The sequence below is a fragment of the Hypanus sabinus genome, chromosome 9 (genome assembly GCF_030144855.1).
Source record: "Hypanus sabinus isolate sHypSab1 chromosome 9, sHypSab1.hap1, whole genome shotgun sequence".
Taxonomy (NCBI): domain Eukaryota; kingdom Metazoa; phylum Chordata; class Chondrichthyes; order Myliobatiformes; family Dasyatidae; genus Hypanus; species Hypanus sabinus.
Genome location: NC_082714.1, coordinates 140,317,179 through 140,334,929, shown reverse-complemented (window position 1 = coordinate 140,334,929; position 17,751 = coordinate 140,317,179). Strand labels below are relative to the sequence as shown.

At 38.9% G+C, this 17,751-nt stretch overlaps 1 protein-coding gene across 1 annotated transcript in view; it reads left to right on the top strand.

Annotated features, from left to right (window-relative positions):
* Window positions 1-17,751, top strand: part of soga1 (suppressor of glucose, autophagy associated 1) — a 125,248-nt gene that overhangs the window by 71,446 nt on the left and 36,051 nt on the right. The window contains exon 6 of the mRNA XM_059980704.1: window positions 2,465-2,611. Coding sequence (XP_059836687.1) covers window positions 2,465-2,611 — 147 coding nt within the window. The remainder of the gene's footprint in view (window positions 1-2,464; window positions 2,612-17,751) is intronic.

Here is a 17,751-nt window from a genome sequence, read left to right as displayed (position 1 = left end):
GAACTTTATTTTACTCTGTCAAAGGATACAGCTGAAAAACCAGCAAAGTTTAGTCACATTTCAGCCATTTAAAAAAAATCCAAGATCTTGTCATTTTATGTTATGTACTACAAGGACAATCATGGTCTTTCCATGACCATGATTATTCTTGGCAATTTTTTCTACAGAAGTGGTTGCCGTTGCCTCCTTCTGGGCAGTGTCTTTACAAGTCAGGTGACCCCAGCCATTATCAGTATTCTTCAGAGATTGCCTTGTGATATGCACCAGCTGCTCATATGACAATCCACCACCTGCTCCCATGGTTTCACGTGACCCCAATCGGGGGCTAGCAGCAGGCTAACAGAGGAAAAGAGTGCCTTACACCTACCTCCTTTGGTAGAGACACATCTCCACCCCACTATCTGTGATCTGACTAAGTTAATTACAAAAAAATTCATTGATGTTTGATCAGCAATTACTCCAGTTCATGCATTTGATCACAGTTAGATAGTTTATAAAAATAATGTTCACATGAACATTATATGATGACAGAGTCAGTCTGTAGTTACCCCTGTGCTCAAGTGACCTTAACATTTACTGTTGAGAGCTGCATTTGAATGATAGTCATCTATTTAAGGTGGTTCAGAATGAATGGCACTCTTGGAAATTGCTTTACAGCATACAGTCAATACCTTCAAGAGAACAGCGGAAAAAAGTTAACGAAGGTAAAAGAAATATTGGATGATGCTTTTTGACTTTAGTTAAAAACAGCCTAAATTCAATCGTTAGATTTAAATGAAACTGGTGTTTCTCCTACATTCCCTGGCTGACCAAAATACATACTGGCATTTCAAAATCCTATCTTAGTCATTACATTTTCTTTGTGTTGATTTTGGATTTTAGTTTTTAAAGTAAAAATACTAACAGGTGCTAGCTCTACATACAAAATGCTGGAGGAGCTGAGCAGGTCAGGCAGCGTCCATGAAGAGGAATAAACAGAGGGTGTTTCGGATCAAGATCCTTCATCAGGGCTAGCTGATATTTTTAATGTAGTGAGAAAAAAATTGCAATTTACCTTTTAAAGTAACAGAATTCAAATCTGTTTTTGCTCTTTGGGCTTTAATTTTAAAAGCCATTGAGTTACTTCTGTCAGCCCAGTTTGGAGTAATTTCTCCTCTGTTACAATTCCAACATCCCAAGACCAATTTGGTGAATCTTTCCAAGTATATTCATTTTTCGGTTGGGAGACCAGACCTGTACACATTGTTCCAAATGCAGCCTTAAGGTTTTTCTTCATTCTTGTACTCTAATTCTCTTGCAATAAAAGCCAATGTGTTGTTTGTGTTCTTAATGAATTGCTAAACCTACATGTTAATATCAATAATTTGTGTACAGTGACACCAATATCTAAACACCTAAATCTTTTAAACCCATTGTTTAAAAGTATTACCTTCTAAGTTTCTACCAAGTGCAAGATATCACATTTTTCCCCATGTAGTATTCCACCTGCCCATTCTCTTGAGCTTGACTATGAAGCATCTCTGTGCCCTCCTGATAATCACTCAGTATTATTAGCATGCTCTCTTGATGGGCTCATGCAGTTCGTTGATATAGATTATAACAATAAGGTCTGATTCATTTTGCACTCCACTGATCACCTGAAACATGAAAGTGACTAGTCTATTTCTAGTATTTTCTGTGTTTTCTATAAATTGGCCAATTCTCAATCCACAACATAATGTTGCCCTCGCCATGATTTCTATTTTTCTTAATAATATATTTTTCTAAAAGTCCAAATACACATCCCTTGTTAGTTTCACCCCATGAATTTCCAAATGACCTGTTAAACATGATTACTGTTTAATAAATTTAAGTTATTTCTGTCTAGTCCTATTATTTTCCATGTGCCCGTTTACAGTTGCTCAGTAGAGTCCAGCATTTTCCCTACTACTAACACAGGAGCAAATGAAACTTACAGTGGAATGCACTGTAAATTAGATTTGTTTTCAACCTGACCATCAAACAAATAGTGTAACAAGTAGGATAAGCTGGATATTGGCCTTTCTTTCTAACCAGTCTGCTGCTTTTGTAGTTTAGTCCTGAACTTGGGTCAAGTTCAATCTTTTATTGATTGAGCAAATATTTCGTAGGAGTGCATGCACACTCTTGATTTGAATCAGAGCTCTATTGCCTGCATGTTGCTGCTTAGTCCCTGCATCATTCACTGCATGAGCACCGTAACTGGTGTTTGCACACCTTTTCTTCTCTTTTCTCTTTTTTGTCAAACAAATCAGCCCATAATTTTCCTCATTGTCTTTTTGATTTTGTTTACAACACTTTCATATGCCACTGTAATAAAGATGTTTTTCCTTTTCATACTTTTCTTTGTCTTGTAGTTTTTTCAATGTTTACTATACCCAGTTTTTGTTTCTTTGTTCCTTCCCTATCCTTTGTTTTGTTTTCATTAACTTGCCCATGCATGCAGCAACCTGAATTTAGGGACCAAGTGGACTGGCAACAAGACGAGAGTCAAGCCTCGGGGAACTGTGGAACTAACACTAAGGAATATCGGGAAAGCAACAAGGATTTTAACATCTATAGCCGTGAAGAAAGCGACTCTTATGCTACAGAGGTAATTTCATAATTTTATTTATCTCTTCAATAAAATGAGTTAATTGTGGAAACATTTGTTGTCCTGTTGCAAACATATAAAACAGGTGAGAAGATGCATTGTTTTTATAAGGAATATTACTACATGTGGTATGTTAGTCTCAGAATTTTTTTTTGTTTATAAGATCCAACTGTCTGGAAATAAACAATACCTTTCTACTCAAAGTACTGGAAAAGTGTTCAGGCATTTAATTTATTTTGTTGTGGTACATACTTATGAAATTAAAATGCAAATAAGTCAGTGTTACAACTGGTTTAGGAGGAAATGCAATTTATCTCTCTCATCAAATACTGGTCTCTCGTGTAGCTGACTTGTTATAGTGTTGTTGGTCCTCCAGTTGGAACGTTCCCCAGTTTCTTACCCCAAGCCATCAGACTCCTCAATAAGAGTCCAGACTGACGCTTATTATCATTATATCGTTATTTGCCCTCTGCCTATTGTCTTGTTTATATAATTATTGTACTGCCCTGCACTGTTTTTTACACTTTATGTAGTCCTGTGCAGGTCTGTAGTCTAGTGCGGTTTTTTTATGTTGTTTTATGTAGTCTCGTGTAACCTTGTGCTGTCTAGTGTAGTTTTGTGTTTCATGTAGCACCAGGGTCCTGGAGGAACGTTATTTCGTTTTTACTGTGTACAGTACCAGCAGCTTTTGGTCGAAATGACAATAAACTTGGCTTGACTTGACATACCCCACTGTATTTTAAGAAGAGAAGCTATCTGATCTGAGTGCTGCTATAAATTTGGGCAAACCAAACAATTTATTGCCCTGTGGCTCAGTGTGGAGAAGCTGCTTCTGACGATTGGGGTTAGGCTGGTGAGGTGGACAGTGTGGAGACTCACTGCAAGCAGACAGCACTTTTGGTTTTGATTTCTTCTAATTTGGTCTTGTAAGGCTAACTGATGTAAATGAGGACTGGCGGCGCAGGTTGGAGAGTGGAGGGTTCGTATGTGAAGAGTGGGTTAAGGCAGTTTAATTGCGACTGCCTGCAAGCAAACAAATCTCAAGGTTGTATATAACTTATAAATTTCTTAATAAAAGATGCACTTTGAATCTTTGAATCATGAATCAGGTTAGAAATTATATTCTAATATGACATGAAATTTGTGGTTTTGCGGCAGCAATACTGTGCAAAGACAAAAGATATAAATTACAAATATTTTAATGTTACAGTAAATTTCCCTGGTCAGGCAGTCCCTGGGTTACGTATGAGTTCCATTCCTGAGTCTGTCTTCAAGTTGGATTTGTATGTACGTCGGACCAAGTACATCCGGTATTATTTAGCGTCAGTTACTCAAACGTTTGTCTTAGTATATAGTATATATTTTAACCTTTCTATGCATATAAAACACTTAAGAAATGTATGTATTCCAATAACTAAACCACTGCATTGCTTAGTAATAATTGTAGCTTTAATCGGGGCAGCGCCTTTCACATGCTCCATTATTCTCACTTTATCCGTTATCCTTTAAAATTGTTCCAATCATTGACAGACTGTAGCCTAACGCTTTTCCAATGACCGATGGTGTTTCACCTCTTTCCAAACTCATTATTATTTCCACTTTATTTTCAATCGCGATCGCTCCCCGTCAATGGAAGAGAAACACTGCGGGCGCCAGCTCCCGAGGTCTGCTGGGTCCTAAGGACCACCACATTGAGACAGACTAAATGGGATAAGTGGGGGCTGTGCTGGGTTTGGGTATTTGATCATCCACAATATTCCGTGTGGGAATTTAAATTGGAGGTGGTAGTGTTTTTGTTTTATGAGATCGAGTTGCAAGCTCGACATCTACCCAGCAGGGTTGGTACAGGAGTCACTGGATCGACATCAACCCGGCACGGGAACGGTCTATCACTGGATCGAACTCGGGAAACTCCATTCTCCAGCCCAGTGCTGATCTCACTGTGCCACCAGCGGACCGGAACGGGTGGGGGGGGGGGGGGTCAGGGCGAATCTTACTAAGAAAAATTTAAACCAAATACAAAGTTAACCACTCAACAGAGTGTCAACGGCAACAACTTAAACTGGCAGACGGCGTTCTTCTTCCTCGGTTCGTAAGTACGAGTTGTCTGTAAGTCGGACATTGGTAACTCTGGGACTACCTGTATTAAAATATATTTCCATATGATTATGCATGTGTTACATAAGATGTGCACTTTCATTATCATATGTATTGATGCACACAGACAACACACAGACACAGTCAAGTTCGCACTTCTGGTGGTCACACTGTTTTTGTAGATGTACAACATTTTGGCCTATTAAACACAATTCCAGTCAGTTGACAGCAACCGTATTTCATTAGGAGGTTGAGGAGATTTGGTATGTCAGCAAAGACACTCGCGAATTTCTACAGAAGTACCGTGGGGAGTGTTTTAACTGGTTGCATCACCACCTGGAATGGGGGTGGAGGGTGGGGTTGCCACTGCACAGGATCAAAATAAGCTGCAGAGCATTGTAAACTCAAGTCAGCTCCATCATGGGCACTAGCCTCCATAGTATCCAGGACAGCCTCAAAAAGGCAGCATCCATCATCAAGGTCATGCCTTGTTGTCTTTGCTGCCATCAGGAAGGAAGTACAGAAGCTGAAGGCACACAATGATTCAGGAATGGCTTCTTAACCATTGCCATTTGATTTCTAAATGGACATTGAACCCATGAACACTATCTTATAATTTTTAATTTCTATTTTTGCTCTACTTATTTAATTTAACTATTTTGTATATAATACATTTTTTTCTCACCCCTTATGGGTGGTGTGTATGTGTATTTTGCCCTCAATCTCAGGTCCTCTACCAGAGGCCTGGGAGCTTGAGGGTTCAGCGCAGTATATCCTTCCTGTTCCCTAGCCGTGCTGTCTTCTGGACCAAGACTCAGGTGTTATTCCTGGGATTTGTTGGAGCCATTCTCCCAGTCCAGGTGTCACAGCTCCAAGTGCTCCTATCACCACCAGTATAATTCTGGTTTTAACCTTCCTATCTGTTCTTTCAAGCCCTGGAATTTCTCCAGCTTCTCATATTCTTTCTTCCTGATGTTATTGTCATACAGGGTTCCCACATCTATTACTATTGCTTTCTTCTGTTCCTTGTCCAATACCACTATGTCTGGTTGGTACCTGCTTATCAGTCTGTATCTGGAAGTCCCACCGGATCTCAGCTCTCTCATTCTCCACTACCTTTTCAGGTGTTTGCCATTTGGATTGTGGAACGTCTACTCCATACTCAGCGCAGATGTTCCTGTACATAATTCCTGCAACCTGGTTGTGCCATTCTGTGTATGCTGTCCCTGCCTGGTTCTTGCACCCTGCTACCCTGAGCAGCATGGTTTCAGTGGATTTCTTGCACAGCCTGCACCTTGGGTCATGTCTGGTGAGATAACCCCCTGCTTCTATTGCTTTTGTGTCCAGCACCTGTCCTTGTGCAGCCATGAGCAGCGCCCCTGTGCTGTTCCAGCTCTCTCATTTCCGGCCATTGGTAGGACTTTCTCATGTCAGCCACCTCTGATATCTCGCAGTGGCTTGTCCTGCCATGGCCTCTGGTCCTCTGGCTCTGCTTCACGAAATTCCATTTCCATATCCCCGGCCTGCTGTCTGCGGTATTCTCCTAGCAGGTCGTCCTTAAGGGATGTCTTCCTGAGGTACTCATGGATGTTTCGCATTTCTTCCAGGACTGTGGCCTTGACACTTCCAAGTCGCTGTCCTCCTTTATCTGGTGTACAGTCTCTCAACATTGGACTTTGGATGGAATCCTCATGTATAGTTAGTAGTTCTGCATCTTGATGTCAATGGCTTCCAGTTCATTCCTTGGCCAGCACACTATTGCGGCTGGGTATTAGATGACTGGTAGGGCAAATGTACTAATGGCTTTGATCTTGTTTTTCCCATTCAGCTGGCTGTTTAGGACCTTTCTCATTCTTTAGAGGTGCTTGGATTTTGTAGTCTTCCTTGTGTCCTTACTGTGGCTTCCATGCGCCAGGTATTTGTAGCTGTCCTGTACATCTGGTATGTAGCCTTCAGGTAACTCTACTCCTTCCATCTTAATGAGTCTGGCTCTTCTCACTACGATCCGGCTGCATTTTTCCAGTCCAAGTGACATCCCGATATCTTTGCTGTACACCCTTGTCAGGTGGATTAGTGAGTCCATGTCTCTTTCATTTCTGGCATACAGCCTGCTGTCATCCATGTACAGGAGGTGGCTGATGATCAGTCCACTCTTGACCCTCTACCCATGTCCACTCTTTGAGATGATCTGGCTGAGGGGGTTCAAGCCAATGCAGAACAGCGGTGGGATAGCACATCACCCTGGTCTATTCCACATCTGGTGGTCACTTGTACTATTGGCTCCAAGTACCAGCCACAGGTGAACAAAGCAGTCATGTGAGTCTCCAAGACCAGGCAAACCAACCAAAGCACAGCCTGGATTGACTGTGACTCAGTGCCCCACACATGGATCGTGGAATGCCTGTCTTGTACAAGGTGAACAAGACATTAAGGGCCTTCATTAACAACTCAAGGGATTGTTGGATGACGATGCTAGAAAAGTAAAGAAAGGGAAATGCAGACTTTTGAAATTATATGTTAATGAAAGCTATCAAAAGGTATGTTTCATTTTCTGACATTGTTCAGTTACACATTTATGATGGGAGTATATAGAGAATGGCCCTCAGCTGTCGGGGTTGTCAGAATCTATGCCATTCAGACTTCATATATCCCAGTTACATCTACTGTCCAAAGACAATTATAGTCCACCTAAATGCTCCAGGAGAAAGTATAAAATTCTCACTTGCACTTTATTATATAGGCTCTCCTGAGGATTATGTTGGAGTTCCACTCATTGTTGAGTGAAGAGAAAGTGGATATTTGGAGAAAAGGCTGAAAGACCTGCCAGCAAACAGTGAACCCTACCCATTTACCTTTAAGGAGGTGTGACACATGATGGTTGTTGGGCCTACACATGAGAAAAGATTTTTCAGTCCAGGCCTGTAGCCTATTGGACCTCATTGACATTTGTACTCGCCCACTGGCTGATTTTGCACAAACTTCTGACATTTTTAAATAAGCACGCACAATTTCCCTGTGTAGACTGATGCTGAATTTGGAGTCTTGAGCAACAATGTTTCCTGTTTGTCAGATAGTCCTAAAGGTGCATTATTTTCATCTCAGCAGCTACAAAGTCTGATGCAGCAAATCTTGGTATTTTATTCAGTTTCATAAACAAAATGAAAAGGACTGGGCCATTTTTAGATGCAACTCCTGAGATGCTAGAACTGGGGCAGAGAAAAAGGTTTACAAAGAGACTGGAGAATATGGTCCCCTAACATCCACAGCCTTGGAGCAAACGAGGATCTTGTTCACAGCCTCTGGTGAACCACCATCATGATTCAAGTTCAAATTCGAGTTTAATTGGCATTCAACCATACATGAATACCATTAAATACAGTCAAACGATACAATGTTATTCCAGGGCCAAGATGTAGAGCACTGTACTAACAGGCACAAGCAACACAAGGCACATATAGCACATATAAGATAACATAAATTATAGTCACACACATAAAAAATGTAGTCCGGGTGTCTTGAGTCTATGAACATTGCAGCAGTTTGGCAGTTGTACACAATACAGCTTGTCCTCTGCCAAGCGAACACTGGAGTACAGCACTAACTCCAGCATGGACGCCACACCATGGAGCATACCGACTCCGCCTCTCTCATGGGAGGCTGTAAACAGGCAACACAGTGGCTTGAGACTTACTCCTCACTATGACTGAGGCCATGCCACTCCCCAGCCATCTGCCAAGGAACCAGTAAATCGAACCAGCATCCCACAATAACAATGTGCAGTGGGCTCTTGCAATCGCAAGTAAAACGATAACTAGCTCTTAGACCACACCCCGCCTTCGTGCACTGACTCCTCTGATGCCTCTCTGACGCAGGGAGCAGCTCGATCTGCACCAAGTCCAGCTCCTTCAGTTTCTCCACCAATGGGCAACTCAATGATAGGGTAACCTGCAGTACTTAAAGGTCTTAATGTCCGTTGTAAAAAAAAAAGTTTAGAAAAGACATTAACACCTTTGGTTGGCTCCATAGGAGCTGCTGCGTTCTAGTACATTGCCATTTTTTTGGAAGTAGCCAGAAGACAGTGTATAAACGTGTAAAGTGTACTTGCCACAAAGTACTTCCTGTCACCAGCTCACTGTATGATGAAGGCTGCAAGCAAATCATTTCAGTGATCCAGTTATTCCATATGTATGTGCAAAAGGAAAATTTTACAAATGCCTGAGTGAAAACTGAAGTATCATTAATCATGTATTTATAGATTTCTTGCCCGAAATAAGCTTCCAACAAATGTTAGTTGTGTCATTCTGTGTGAGTCGTACAGCATGGAACCGGTCCCTTTCACTCACCTAGTCCATGCCGACCTTGAAATGCCCATCTATACTAATCCTACTTCTTTGTTCTCCTCGCGATTCCATCAACTCTGCTAGATTTACCCTGCATCTTCACACCATGGGCAGTTTACAGTGATCCTTTGCGATGTAGTAGGAGCCAGAGCATCATACTTCCAGTAGGATAGCAGAGTGTTCAGTTGCTGTGGCTCCTACGGGGCCAACCATAGATGCTATTGTATTTTTATATATATCTTTTACGATCGCGAGACCCTGCTGCGCATTAAGAACTTAAAAGTACTGCAGGTCCACCCCATCAGTGAGTTGCTAGCTGGCTGTGAAACTGAAGGAGCTGAACTTGGTGTGGATGGTGCTGCTGCCTGCGAAGGCACAGCCAGTGGACGAAGGCAGCATGCAGTCTTAACAGCAATTGATTATCTCAGTCGCTTTTCCTATGATCCCAAGACCCTGTTGGAGATTGTTAGTGTGGAATGCCGCGAGTCTGTGGCCTCAGTCGTAGTGAGGAGTGGGCCTCAAACCGTGGTGTTGCCTGTTTACAGCAGCTGAGGAGAGCGATGTCATAGTCGGTGGGTTTCACCGGAGGCAGTGTGGTATGGTGTCCATGCTGGAATCAGCGCTGCACCCTAGTGTTCACTCAGCAGAAGACGAGTTGTATTGTGTACCACTGCAAACTGCTGCAGCATTCATGAACTCAGGGTCTTGGACTGTATTTCTTCTGTGTGAATGCTTTACTGATATTTTATTATGCTCTCACTATATTATATGTGCTTGCTATCTTATGTGCCTTGTGCTGTGTGTGATTGCTGGTACCATGGTTTGCATCTTGGCCGCAGAGTAACACTATTTCATTTGGCTGTACTCCTGTATGGTTGAATGACAATTAAGCTTAAACTTGAACCAACGAGAAATGCACGTGGTCACAGGAAGAATATGCAAATTCCATACATAAGTGCAGCCTTATCAGCTGACTGTGAACATCCAGAGTGTATCTTGGGTATTCCACTTGGGTTTTCCAAACATAAGTTATGTTGTAGATCTTAAAATTAATTACTCTCATAAACCTGCCAGCTTTACCTTCTCTTCCATGTATTGGCTCCCTGTCTAACCAAATGATTCAAAGTACATTTATTGTCAAAGTGTGTATAAATTATACAACCTTGAGATTTGTCTGCTTACAGGCAGCCACAAAACAGGAAACCTGAAAGAACCCTGTTTAAGAAAAGACCAGCACCCAATGCACGGAGAAAGAGAGAGAGAGAAAAAAAAAACAAATCACGCAAACAATAAAGCAAGCATCAGCATTCATACCAAAACTGAGTCCATAAAACCGAAGCCTGGAGCAGCTGGGGTAGGCCCCTAGCCTCAGTCTCCGTTCATCACACCAAGGGGCAAATCACCACAAAGCTCACAAACACTAGGCCTGGAGCAGCCGGAGCACAACACAGCCTCAGCTTTACCACTGAGGAGAGCGCGGTAAAACATCAAAGGGGTCACCAGGAGACGCTCATGGAGTGAGCACTGTTTTAGATTCGCTCCATAACCTTTACTTTATTAACCTATGATCACCCTTATTTAACTTATTTTTACCTACACCAGAAGATTTTTGTTACTTTTTTGGACTTATCTTTGAGAAGGTACTCTGAATTTTGAAGAAATGAGTACTGAAATGGCTTTTAAGATCTAAAGGGCGAGACCCTGGGAAAGATTCTAACGGCAATGAAAAGAAAAAAAAGACTGATCCTAAGCATACTGAATTGACTTATGATGCGATATTGGAGCTCTTGAATGAAAAATTTGAAAAACAACGACAAACTTTCAAAGCAGATTTAAAGGCTTTCCAGGATTCTCAGGATAAGACTGATCATGAAGTTAAACAGCATCAAACTTTAATCGCAACTCCAAGAGGATGCTCAGAAGCAAGACTTGAAAATCGAGAAACTGGAGCAGAAATTATCGTCGGCGATTAAACAATTGGAAATACTTAAAGCCAAGAGTGTCGATTTTGAAAATCGGTCTAGAAGACAGAACTTACGCATACTTGGTCTCCCGGAAGGTATCGAACAAGGGAACCCCTCGAAGTATTTCGCTCAACTTTTAAATGATGCGTTCCCTTCTGTATTCCCAGACAGTTACTTGATCGTGCCCATAGAATTATGCGCCAATCACCAAGTTCTTCATCTAAACCACTGGTTGTAATTGTTCGATTTCATTATGTGTATGTTAAAGAGCACCTTATTCGTTTGGCTCGGTGTTTAGGGATGGTTAAATTGAGAGAATTCCACTTTCGGCTTATGGAGGATTTCAGCCCTGGAGTAATGAAGGCACGGCTCGTTTTTAAACCTTTGATGTCCAAATGTTATGAGAAGAACCTAAAACCAGCGCTTCTATACCTTGCAAAACTTAGAATCTCACCTTCTAATGCACCACGTCGTGTTTTTCTCTCCACATCTGATGCTCAAAGCTTTCTGGATGAGAACTGTCCTACTATTTCGGATTCTCATCTCTAATAAATGTATGGTTTTGATCGTTACAAGATAGTTTTTGTTTCCAAAACCAGATTTTGTTTCTGACTATTGGTGTAGGTTTATTTTACATTTTATGTTCCAATTAAAGTTTTTCTTTATCGACGTACTAATCTTTTTAATTTACTTACGAACCTGTTACGAACCCCGTAACTGGGTATCTTACCAGCAAAGATAGGAGTATCCATTGAAGTCTGATTATACTATTTTTAATAGTATTTATTAATTAAAAATACACAAAAATAATATCAATGCAAATATACAGATAATATACGTCATCAATACCAAACCTAAAAGTGTGGGTATAATAATAATCAATAAGAAATAAGCTCTATCGTTGTCTAGGGGATAATGAATTGTCCGATGGAAATACAATGCTCAGTTCAGTTCATGCAGGCTGCGGTAGTTGTTGATCACTGTGTTGCAATTGTTGGAGAGAGAGAGAGTAACAGCTATTGACTTGCTGACTTTCCTTTTATGATCTTGATCCGTCGATGGGTTGTTGTTGTGGCCATTCACGTATGGCCCCTCCGTCCTTTAGCTAGACCATTCTTCCGTGGAAGACTCGTCACCCAGGCAAGGGTGGACTCACACACAAGCCCCCACCGGTCTCGTAGCATCTCTCCTGGTGCGTCCGACGGGTGTTCCCCAGACCTTACTTTTATCCCCACTCACGGGGTCTCAGGTGTCAATCAGGTTGGGATGATGCAACCCATCAAACCCGCCCCCTCTGGTTGCCCCCTGAGGGGTTTCGATGAAAAGAACAGTACTCAATACACAATTCCTTCTCCAAGAGACAATAGCAGTAATCAGTGGTTCCGTTCTGCTTTTGTTAGGAGGAGACATTCCACCTTTGTGTATCCCTGCATTGTCTCTCTCTCTCTCTCATTATTGACATGAGCTGTTTATCCTTGGTATCAGACCCGAAATAATAGCAATTTTGCAAAGGGGGGGGTGACTTTGCACCCTTCTGCCCATCAGAGTTGCTCCTCATTCGTAACAAACCATTGTATTTTATTTTTGGTTATTATTATTAATCCTTTGAAGGCGAATTTTTTTAAACATTTTGATATATATCTTTTTCATTTTTTGTGTAACTAAGATGGCAGTTTCTTTTCTAAAATATTTCCTGCCTTTTTTTTAATTTCGCCATTTTTTTTGTCGTCTTCTTCCTATAATGCCTTTCTTACCACATCCTAACCTTTATTTGTTTGGTTTTTAACCCAATTTATAAGTTACCAGTGCTTATATTCTTCTTGGGTTTTTTTTACTAGCGATTATATTAAGAAGTCTGTTTTAGTATAGTGTTAATTACTTTTTAGGATTTTGGGTGGATCTTTTTTTTTCTCCTTTATATATCTGGAGTCGCCTTCTGGAGACATGGGGGTAGATTTAGTCTCACAATTTCATTTTCTCCTGTCCTTTTTCAGGCTCTGTCTTTTAATTCTATTGCTCTTTTTATTAGTTTTTCTAGTTTTTTCATTTGGGCTGATTTCAAGCTACTAAAATGTCCGCTGTGTCGTCATTTCTGGGACGTGCCCTTATTTTTGTTCCTCTTCCGGGTGCATGAGTTCATATTTGGTTAACTCTATATACCAAAGGGTTGATTTTAGAAATATGGCTCAGACCACTAATTTTGTTTCTTGGAATACTGATGGCTTAAACCATCCAATTAAACGGAAAAAGATTTTTAAATTATTCCAAAGACTGAATGCGTATATTATTTTTGTACAAGAAACTCGTGAGGAAAATGTTTTTTTAGGTTTTGGAAGGGTCAACAGTACCATTCGAATTCGAATGCTGAAGTAAAAGGAGTTTCAATTTTTATTGACTCCTCTATTGCTTTTGTTCAACACAACAGTATTTTGGATCCGAATGGTAGATTTTTGTTAATTACTGGGTTACTTTTTAATAAGAAGATTGCTATGGTTAATGTTTATGCTTCAAATGTGGATTATCCTGATTTCTTTAAGTCTTTATTTACTTCTCTACCTAATCTAAATGAATATATGTTAATAATGGGTGGTGACTTTAGCTGTTGTTTAAATCCTTTGCTGGATAGATCTATATCCATTCAGACTTTACCAAATAAGTCGGCCACCTTCATCAATTCTTTTTTGACTGATAATGGAATTTTCGATATTTGGAGATTTCTGCATCCTAAGGAGATTTCATTTTTCTCACATGTTTATCATTCTTACTCGAGAATTGACTATTTTTTTATTGACTATAGTTTTATTCCATCTGTAACTGGTTGTAATTATGACATTATAGCCATCTCTGATCATGCTCCAATGAAACTTTCTATTAAATTAATGGATACAGCTTCTAGTACTAAGCAATGATGATTTGATTCTACCTTACTGCAAGATCCGGATTTCATTAAATTTATGAAGGAACAGATTGATTTCTTCTTTTCAACTAATTTCACAGATGAAATTTCCTGTGGAATACTTTGGGACACTTTTAAAGCATATATACATGGACAGATTATCTCCTATTCTGTTGGTTTGAGAAAACGTATTAAGAAGGAAACTCTTTTATTGGTTGATAAGATTAAAGAAATTGACAAGAAATATTCGATTGCTCCTAGTAAAGAGCTTTACAAACAAAGGTTTGAGCTTCAAATGGAACACAGTTTATTACTTACATCTTCAATTGAAAATCAATTAATGAAAACCAGAACTGATTTTTATGTACATAGTGATAAATCGAGTAAACTGTTAACTAACCAATTGAAAAATGCTTCGGTTAAACATCAAATTATTAAGATTCGTCAACAGAATGGTGAACTGACAGTTGACTATGATGAGATAAATCTTTTCAAGATTTTTATACCTCTGTGTCATTCTGAATTTCCTCATGATCATAATATCATGCATGATTTTCTTGGAAAATTGAATTTTCCAAAATTATCATCAGAAGAACTTTTAATATTAGAAACTCCTATTACGGATGCAGAAATTAAAGGTGTTATTTCCTCTATGAATTCTGGGAAAGCACCAGGTCCAGATGGGTATACAGTGGAATTTTTTAAGTGTTTTTCCTCTACTCTTTCTCCTTGGTTATGCAAGGTTTTTGAAGAAGCAATTAGACTAGGTAAATTGCCACAATCTTTTTATAGAGCTTCCAGTTCTTTAATATTGAAAAAAGACAAAGACCCTACTGATTGCGCATCCTATAGACCAATATCCTTATTGAATGTAGATTCCAAGATCTTTTCCAAGTTACTGGCAACCAAGCTGGAGAAGGTATTACCTCAAATTATCTCAGAGGATCAAACTGGTTTTATTAAAAATCACTAGTTTTTCAATATTAGGAGATTATTGAACATTGTTTATACTCCTTCACGCAGCACCTCAGAATGTGTCATTTCATTAGATGCGGAGAAAGCATTTGATAGAGTTGAATGGCCATATTTATTTACCGTGCTTGAGAATTGCTTTGGCAATTGCTATTAGAGAATCACCTAACATTTTTGGCATCACTCGGGGGATGGATATACATAAGTTATCATTATACGCAGATGACTGGTTTTTTTATATTTTTCCGATCCTGAGAAATCCATTCCTGCAGTTATATCATTGTTGGCTCAGTTTAGTAATTTTTCTGCGTATAAATTGAATCTTAATAAGAGTGAATTGTTCCCCTTAAATAGACAGGTTCCAATTTATGGAAATATACCTTTTAAATTAGTTAATGACTTTTTTATATATTTAGGGATTAAAATTACAAAAAATCATAAGGAGTTATTCAAGGTTAATTTTTTTTACCCTTATTTGATCAGATTAAATGTTTGTTCACTAAATGGTCACCATTGTCTTTATCTCTGATAGGTCGGATTAATGCTATTAAGGTGATTATTTTACCCAAGTTCTGATATATATTTCAAGCGGTACCAATGTTTATTCCAAAATCCTTTTTTCATGATGTTGATTCAAAAATTTCCTCATATATATGGCAGAACAAAAATCCTAGATTAGGAGAAAGATATTTACAGAAGGCAAGGAAGGAAAGTGGATTGGCATTGCCTAATTTTAGATTTTATTATTGGGCAATTAATATTCAATATTTGAAATATTGGTTAAGGGATTGGGATTTATCTCCTAGCCCTCATTGGGTAAATCTGGAAACTAAATCCGTACAAGTATTTTCATTGGGTTCTATTTTAGGGACTTCTCTTCCCTTTGCTGTTTCTAAATTGCATAAACGAATTGACAATCCGATAGTCAAACACACTTTACGTATATGGTTTCAATTTCGGAAATTTTTTGGGTTGAATCAATTTGTTTTAACTATTCCTATTGTATCCAATTTCTTTTTTCATCCCTCTATTATGGACCAAGCTTATTCAGCTTGGAAGACTAAAGGAATACTACGATTTTCTGATCTATTTTTGGATAATTGTTTTATGTCTTTTGAACAATTATCTAATAAATATAATTTGCCCAGATCTCATTTTTTTGGATATTTACAGATTAGGAATTTCTTAAACATTGTACTTCCTACCTTTCCAAATCTTGATTCTTTGGGTATTTTAGAGAAATTGTTAGAACTAAATCCTTTTCAGAAAGGTGTAATATCAAATGTTTACAATATAATTATGAAAATGTGTTCATAAGATTAAAAATGATTGAGAAAGAGAACTTAACTTTATTATCCCTATTGAGAATTGGGATAAAATTCTTCACTTAGTTAATTTATCCTCTATATGTGCTAAACATTCATTGATACAGTTTAAAGTTGTGCACAGGGCTCATATGTCCAAGGATAAATTGGCTCGTTTTTATTCCCATATAAATCCTATATGTGACAGATGTCATTCTGAAATAGCTTCTTTAACTCATATGTTTTGGTGATGTCTGCTTTTGAAAAAATATTGGGAAGACATTTTCGATGTTATATCCACGATATTGAACGTTGATTTACAACCTCATCCTATTACTGCAGTCTTTGGTTTACCAATGAGGGAGTCAATCCATTTATCTTCTTCTGCTTGTCAGATGATTGCATTTCTTACATTAATGGCTAGAAGATCTATTTTGTTGAATTGGAAAGAAATTAATCCCCCTACCATATTTCATTGGTTTTCTCAAATTATGTTATGTCTAAATTTGGAGAACATTAGAAGTGTCGTATATGACCCTTCTATTAAATTTGAAAAGATTTGGAGGCCATTTATTCAATATTTTCACATGATGTAGTTTGACCCTGTTGACCCTGTTCCAATCCTATTTGTTTTTCCGGTTTTGATTTTATATATATGTTGAGAGGATCGGAGTTAGGGACACTGATGATTTTGTAATTATTTTTATAGATACTATAAGCAGCACATTTATTTTTTTTAATTCTTTTTCTCCTTCCTTTTTTCTTAATAGTTTAGTTTTTCTTAGGGTATTAATTTTTTTTTTCTTTTTCTCTTTTCTGTTTTTTTTCAACATGAATTAATTAGTTTTTTTTTGTCTCGTTTATATGATATTTGTATCATTCATGATTTGGGAAGACAACTATAATGTACTTATTGCTTATGTATCCTTTTATGTTCATTTTAATTTTGTATGTTTGTAATCCCATTATCTATGTACCGTAAATTCCGGACTATAAGCCGCTACTTTTTTCCCACGCTTTGAACACTGCGGCAATACTGCGGTCTATACTACGGTGCGGCTAATGCATGTTTTTTTTCATGCCGCCAAAAACATTTTGCCTCGTAACAGTAGACCAATAAAATTGATGAGTAGTTCACAGAGGTCCAATGAAATTGTACGATAAATCAAGCGCACTTTCACAATTAAATTATTGTAAATCAGTCACTTGTACTCACCCTCATCAACATGGAAAACACTCGAAGAAAAGCATATGATGCAGCTTTTAAGTTAAAGGCGATCAATCTGGCGGTTGAAGAAGGAAATCGAGCTGCTGCACATAATCTTGGCATAAATTAATTGATGTTGTGACAGTGGAGACGCCAGCGTGAAGAACTGAGTCAATGCAAAAAGACGACAAAAGCTTTCAGAGGTAATCATAGCAGATGGCCCGAACTTGAAAACTTTCTTGAAGACTGGGTTAACACACAGAGAGCAGGCGGCCGCGGTGCAGACTTTTTGCAGGGTCTTGCAGTTAGCTGCATTGCAACTCCAACCCCCCCCCCCCTTCCCCCTTTACCAGATAGTGA